Genomic DNA, 8074 nt, shown 5'->3' on the forward strand with positions numbered 1-8074 from the left:
AAGTTGTCCAATGAGAGGCCAGTTTACATTGTAATTAACCTATGGTAAAATATATACTCGCCTCTCATTGGTTATTTAATCGTATGACGTCATTTTTTTTTGTGCCATTTTGCGCTGTCTCAAAATATACAAATGCATTGAAAGATAAGAGTTTATATATATAATTTCATGAGATTACTAATACTACAAATATTAAACAAGTACATACTACGAGAGGAGGGGAGGATCTTTTTTTCTATGCCGTAATCAAAGTGCAAAAAATAATGACATTAAAATATATTAAAATGATTATCAAAACTTGATATGTCAAATGCTATATTTCAGTCAAATTTATTTGACGTTAAGAGAAGATATTTAGAATAAAACAATGGACAATAAATTTTTGTACATCCCCAATGATGATAAACAATAAAATTCCTTCTGTAGAATATAATTATTGGTAAAAAAGTTTGGTCTTCTTTTTAAGTAAATAATTTTATATATTTTTCCTTTAAGAAGTTTGCTTTCAGACTACGACATTTAAATCCCCTTCCCTCAAAGACATTTTTCAAACAATTGATGCTTTAATTTGGTCTTCTTTTTAAGTAAACAATTTTTCTTAATTTGTCCGAGGTGTCCAAATTAGGGTATCTCCCCGCTGAGGCTAAATTGCCTGCCACAGATAGATTTATATTTTAGATTTTCATGTACAGGGTGTTTCAAGAGAAATGTCATTTTTCATAACTTAATTTTGCAAAGAAATTTTTTTTATAAAATGCTTTATATATTTAAGAAATAAGACACTTTGGACAAACCGGATTTTACTTTTTAGGGCATAATTTAATAGTCATTTTTAAATATTTGCAACATAAATCTTACATAACAGGCTTTCCAATAATGTAAAACATTTTATATAATTGTTTTTCCTATGCATAATTAAGTTTTAAAAATGACATTTCTCTTGATATACCCTATACAAACAAGAACGATTGTGTTTATAAGCACCGTAGCAATATTAAGCTGTATTTTTTGTTGGAAAAAATTTCTTGTGATTCACATGTTCAATAAACATTAAATCTGTAACTTACTATATAATTGTGTCTTTAGTTGACATTTGTATTCTATGAGTGAAAATTTCTTAAGATTTCTTTTACAAAATAATAAGCATCTATCACCCTATATATTAAACTTTGTTCACCCATCTGCGTTTCTTTCTGTCTATATATGAAGAGAGGGGACTCAATTATCTCGGTAGCTATATGAGATAGGTTTTTAAAATTTCTTTCAAGATTCTCCTACATCCACTTTATAGTGCCTAATAAAAAATGACACCATACAATATAAATGACCAAATATAGGCCACTATATATTTTACCATTGGTTAAATAAAATGTATACTGGCCTATCATTGGTCATTTGTATTTAATGACGTTAATTTTTATGAGGCTCTATGAGTTTATAAGTTGCTTCTGCTAATTCAGTAAACAAAATTCGTCATTTAAAATTTTGAAATGATAGATTCAAATATCTGTCCCTAAAAGTTCAGAGTTGATGAAATCTGGGTCCAATCCCTCTGTGGTGGGTCGTGATGGATTCTTGATGTCGTCTTCCGGAAGCTCTAATTCTGGACATCTTGTAAATCTTGTTGCCTAGATATTAAGAAAATATATAAAACGGTTACAAAGAAAAAAAAACAATTAAAACCACTAGATCCACCTTTCTTGGTTTTTTAGTCTATACTTCTAATTTTGTGCTATGTTAGTTTATAAATAATCCACAAGATGTCTTCCCTCTGCAGGCCTGACTGTCACCCCTGCAATGTCTATACTACATCTGTTAATAATTTTATATTATATTAGTTCATAAATAATCCAATAGATGTCTTACCTTCCCTCTGCAGGCCTGCCTGTCACCACTGCAATGTCTATACTGTATCTGTTTATAATTCTATATTATATTAGTTCATAAATAATCCACAAGATGTCTTACCTTCCCACTGCAGGCCTGCCTATCACCCCTGCAATGTCTATACTGTATCTGTTTATAATTCTATAATATATTAGTTCATAAATAATCCACAAGATGTCTTACCTTCCCTCTGCAGGCCTGCCTAACACCCCTGCAATGTCTATACTGTATATCTGTTTATAATTCTATATTATATTAGTTCATATATAATCCACAAGATGTCTTACCTTCCCTCTGCAGGCCTGCCTGTCACCCCTACAATGTCTATACTGTATCTGTTTATAATTCTACATTATATTAGTTCATAAATAATCCACAAGATGTCTTACCTTCCCACTGCAGGCCTGCCTGTCACCCCTACAATGTCTCTACTGTATCTGTTTATAATTCTACATTATATTAGTTCATAAATAATCCACAAGATGTCTTACCTTCCCTCTGCAGGTCTCCCTGTCACCCCTGCAATGTCTATACTATATCTGTTATATTAGTTTATAAATAATCCACAAGATGTCTTACCTTCCCTCTGCAGGTCTGCCTGTCACCCCTGCAATGTCTATACTGTATCTGTTTAAATTTTTTTATTGTATTAGTTCATAAATAATCCACAAGATGTCTTACCTTCCCACTGCAGGCCTGCCTGTCACCCCTACAATGTCTATACTATATCTGTTTATAATTCTATACTATATTAGTTCATACATAATCCACAAGATGTCTTACCTGCCCTCTGCAGGCCTGCCTAACACCCCTGCAATGTCTATACTGTATCTGTTTATAATTCTATATTATATTAGTTCATAAATAATCCACAAGATGTCTTACCTTCCCACTGCAGGCCTGCCTGTCACCCCTACAATGTCTATACTATATCTGTTTATAATTCTATATTATATTAGTTCATAAATAATCCACAAGATGTCTCACCTTCCCTCTGCAGGTCTGTCTATCACCCCTGCAATGTCTATACTGTATCTGTTTATAATTCTATATAATATTAGTTCATAAATAATCCGCAAGATGTCTTACCTTCCCACTGCAGGCCTGCCTGTCACCCCTGCAATGCCTATACTGAATCTGGCATCCTCTTGGACAAACGGAGGGACATCCATCTAAAATAAAAAGATTTGATAGTCTAAAATTAAGTTTAAGGTTGCCTTAAAATGAAGAAAAATACACCACTATAAAAGGTACACGTAACACATAAACGTTGGTAAAAGTTATTAAATATCATCCAGAAACACTAAAAACATTCAATAAAAAGAGCATTACATAAATATAGACAGATTGAGGGATGCAAATCTTTAAAAGACCATCTGATATTAGTTCATTTTTTAGATTCTAGATGGCGTTCACAACATAATTTAGTTTATCTTTAAACCGTTATGTGGTGTTTTAACCTGCAAATTCCGACCAATCAGACCAGCCCCAACCAGATGGATTTGTTGATGGACTTGGTAATGGTGTTAAGGTCGTCATCTGTAATACAAAATAAATTCATAGTATACATTCAATGAAAAATTGTTGCTATACGATAAATGTTTTTTCCTCGCGATTCGGACAATTTTTTTTTATCTAGAATAAGTTGATCGGATTCGGAGCTGTGATTGTCATGAAATAAAAAAATTATATTCTTTGATATTTTTCATGTATCATATTCAAAATAGAATAATGCATTTTATCTGACTGAATAGAAGATAATTGAGTAAAGTAATCTTTGATAAAAATATCAGTCGTCTATCTTTAATAGAAGCTGAGCAAATCAAATATACCCTATAAGAGTTAAATATCTCTAAAAGCATTAGTGATTGACCATCGGACCAAAAAAGTTTAGCTATCTATCTATCTATTGGGACGAGCGTACATTTTGAATATAAGATTAGCTTCGCTATAAAAATTAATATCCACTAAATATGAAATAAAATAGAACTTCGTTATTTAACTTAATCAACCTAATTTCTTTTCTGGTCTAACAGTTTGAGGGATCTTAATGCACTTACCTCAGGTCTACCACCAGTGCTGTTGTTCATAATGTTCTTGCAAATTTCAGGCTTTATTTCTTGGGCTGAATTTTCACACCTAAACATAAATTTAATCAAAAGTTCCTAGGGATGAAGATTTTTAACCTTTTGTTATTTGAATTTAAAAATTAGCGCTTTCACATTAAGCACCCAGTTAGGTTAGGGTTAGCAGGGTTAGGGCTCTCCGCAGGGGTTAAGCCATGTACATAAAACTTACCTCCCCTATTTTAATTTTTTTAAGGAGAGAGGTTGTAGGGTCATCAAAAATACATCCGTCAGTCAGTCTGTCCGTAACGCTATATGGTAAATTTGATTTTCATTGCTGCTGTTTAAGATATACTTCTAATTTTTTTATGAAGATTCTCCGAAAACAGTAAAAGTGTCTGACTATGACGTCAGAAAAAATTAACAATTTACCAATGAGAGGCCGCTATATATTTTACCATTGTGAATACTGGTGAATTCTCATTGGTTAATATTAATTTTTTCTGACGTCATAGTCAGACACTTTTACTGTTTTCATATTCTCCGCATCAATGAGCACTCAGTACAAGATTTACTTGGTATGTCGGTCTGTCCATCATGATATATATTAATTTATGTATTTCATATTATTATTTATTTATATATTATTTATATTTATATTATTATGTTTCATATAATTTTCCCCCTCTTTCTTTATCTTAATTTTGGTCATTGAATATACAGATAACTACCTGCCCCCTTTTCCAAGGACTTTTTTCGTCTGTCAGCGAATTGTTTTCTGCTTCTTTTCTGTGTTAACATTCCCAAAACTAGCGTTTGATTTTCAAAGACCCAATTGAGAGTCGACATGAGGTCCTTGGGATGGGGAAATAATTTCTTGGTTTCGATACTTATTGATGTTTTCATTCTTTTTTTTGTCATAAACAAGGATGACAACATCCATTAAAGCGAAGCTCTGAAACGATAGGACAAACGGACAATAACACTTGTATAGTGTCAGAACTAAATAATCAGAATATAAATAAATAAGAGTCAAAGCAAAATTGTGAGTAAATTTGTTAAAAAACTACTGATACAGGATAATGTTTATGGACATACTTCCATTTTTAGGGCTTGATTATAGAGTGCTTTGTTGTCCCAGGTATCAGTATACCAAAAATCAGAACAATTGGATTATTAGATTACATAAATATTTGTTGTTAAAAAGTAAAAAATCAACATGTTTAAAATGGACGTACGGACGGACATTCTGGTAATGATTATAGAGCTTCGCTTTAAAAAATAGAATTACCGACTTTAAAGTTTAACCTTGTAAATTTGTTTTTAATATCAAATCTTTTTTGTCTTCCGGATAATTCTATGAATAACAAAGGAAACTTCACGGTGTCGAACTTTATACGCTATTTTTATATGCTTGGAGATTTGAATATAAAACAGAAAAAAATATAAAATTAAAATTAGCAGAATTTCAACATAATTCGCTCAAAACTGGGATCTCGATGGACGTCATTGAGGGACTTTCTTCGTCTTCTAAAACTTTGGGTACCAGTATGATTTACAGGCCTTTGGTAGAATAATAACTAATTAATATAATTTTTATTTCCAGTATTGCTTCGTAACCGATTAATATTCGCTGGATAAGAACCGATTCTCAGCCATACTGCAATTTGATTTTTTATTTACGTATCCGAGGTCAATATTGCCTTAAAACTATGCTACAATTACATATTTTCATATATTTAAACTTAAGTAATAAAATTCTGTAATAAAGTTATCAGAGCATAAAGTTTTGGCTGTTTGAAAAGATTGTCGTTTTTTATGAACCAGAATTATGTATTTTGCTTTCATACATATTGTTCATTTCCGTAATTTTAATTACATTACAATAGAAGTATGTGTCTGTCCGTCCGTCTGTCCGTCTGCCAGCTAGGTTTTTTTCGGCTACAATTTAAGAGAGAAGTCTTATTGTTGTTTGTGAATATTCCTCTTATTTCATATTTACGTCGTCAGTATCTCTGAGTGTTTTATAATTGTCCTATTGATTTCAAACTTGAGATGATGCTTCCTGTAAGAGTTAGGTATATTCTTATAGTTTAGAAACTCTTTAAATCTTACAAACAGTCTGTAATTTTTAAAAATATTATACAATTACATTATCATTGTTTTTTTTTGTAACATTGATTCCTAAAGGGATTAGGCACAATAATTTCAAAAAATGTAGATTAAACGTATTTTGTATCGTCCATTGTTTCATCCCTTTAACCACAGCTATGTTGGATGGAGATACAGACATACCATATCTATAATACAAAGTAGCTTGATGTCTGTCCGTCCGTCTGAAGCTTAAGATCTCGGTAACCACTGAACCGATCGGATTCTACTCTTTAGGGAATATACCTACTGGTCCTTTGGTGGTTTTAGGCTATTTTCTTGGGGGGGGGGGGGGTGGAACACCCCCAACCCCCTCAAAAACAAAAAAATCCCCCCCCCATTTTTTTTGTAGGAGATATTGGTCCTTTTTTGTAGAAGATTTCCTTGGTCCTTCTTATTTCTTTTTCTTTTCGAATTTTACCTTAACTTTTTTTTATCATCTCTTGGGGCTAGGGGCGAAGCCGCTAGTATAGTTATAGAGTAGCGGTGCTTCAAAAGCCAAACTTACAAGTCTCTGATATCTTGTAGATTTACATCACTTGCTGTTAACTCTGGATCTTGTCTGAAAATACATTTCATTCATACATGATTTTTCAGTGTGGCTGAGAACCGGCTCCTATCCAGCGGATATTAATCGGTTCGAAACCACATTGGAATAAATTTTCCACCAATTAGAATTATTTTCTAATTAAAACAAAGTACAATATTATAAGCAAAGCAACTCTATAATTAAGTCCTAAAAATGTAAGTATGTCGATAAACATTATTCTGTATCAAGCAGTTTTTCAACAAATTTACTTACAATTTTGCTTCGACTCTCATACATTTATATTCTGATTATATAGTTCTGACACTATACAAGTGTTAATGTCCGTTTGTCCTACCGTTTCTGTGCTTCGCTTTTATGGATGTTGTCATCCTTGTTTTATCTATCAACGCCTTACCATATTACATCCGTTTTTGTCCTAATACGTTTGTCGTAATTAAAGACGTTAAAAATGGTTCATAATGCTGCTATGTCAAGTGCGCGATATTGATGGTCAGAGTGAGGGGAATGCCTTGGCCCCAAACAGGACGAAGCCCAATCTGTTCCACTGTGAGGAAGACGAATCCCTTTTCTCCCATCTCTTTTAATGAGATTTTCTTCCCCCCCTTCCCTTTTTCTTTTCCCTTTATATGACGTCATATAGGAATAGTCTTCCTCACAGTGGGACAGATTGGGCTTCGTCCCAAACAGGCACAACTCATTACCATACACAGATTTGCGACTTCCAGACAAGGTTCGTGCAATCAAAGGGTTGGTTGTCTGTAACATCTGATTGTGTATCCCATTCACTAGAGGTTATCCTGACTATCTAACTACCTAGTTACCTTGTAGCTGGGCTGGTTCTTCAAGTAGTCAGAAAATTTTAATTCTTTATCATTTTAGTTTCAAGTTAATCGTTACAAAAGATTAGTTGGAGATTTTTTATTAAGATATTAAATATAAGAGAGGGGTAGGTTTCTTGTAAAATCCGTAAAGGTTATGTGTTATAAGTAAAAAACAGTAGCAAAACGATAAAATTTATGTTAACTTTTTTAAAAAAAATTTTGTCTATAGTTCTTTTCAATAAGAAATACACATATTTAGTGAATATTATCGTTCTACTACTATTTTTGAGCCTTAAAACACACACTTTTACGGATTCTACCAGAAACCTACCCCTCTCTTTCTAGATAATTGAAATATTTCTACATAAACGGTTAAATAAATAAATGTCTTTTTTAAGGTTTAGTAAGGGCTAATATACCCTAAACCACCAAATGGAACACATAAGTCCCCCCCTCACTAAAAAGATATAAACTAAGGGGGGGGGGTATGGTACCTTATAATATAACTAGCAAGGCGCCCCTGGCATCTAGTGGCTTTGTATTCGAAGGGATAGACAAAGAGGAGAAAAAAAGCGTAAAACCATCCCACGACTTAAACC

General features: G+C 32.6%; 1 protein-coding gene across 1 annotated transcript; it reads right to left on the minus strand.

Moving 5' to 3' along the window:
* Positions 1–1499: 1499 nt before the first annotated feature.
* LOC145324550 (uncharacterized) lies at positions 1500–7572 on the minus strand. The gene is made up of 6 exons (XM_080167132.1): positions 7476–7572; positions 6613–6666; positions 3948–4026; positions 3348–3426; positions 2977–3059; positions 1500–1628 (listed from the first exon to the last, which is right to left on the minus strand). Exons 3-6 carry the CDS (start codon positions 3975–3977, stop codon positions 1500–1502), a joined length of 321 nt encoding a protein of 106 aa, XP_080023258.1. The 5' UTR covers positions 3978–4026; positions 6613–6666; positions 7476–7572.
* Positions 7573–8074: the final 502 nt, after the last annotated feature.

The sequence above is a fragment of the Acartia tonsa genome, chromosome 7 (genome assembly GCF_053477335.1).
Source record: "Acartia tonsa isolate MP-2025a chromosome 7, ASM5347733v1, whole genome shotgun sequence".
In the NCBI taxonomy this organism is placed as follows: domain Eukaryota; kingdom Metazoa; phylum Arthropoda; class Copepoda; order Calanoida; family Acartiidae; genus Acartia; species Acartia tonsa.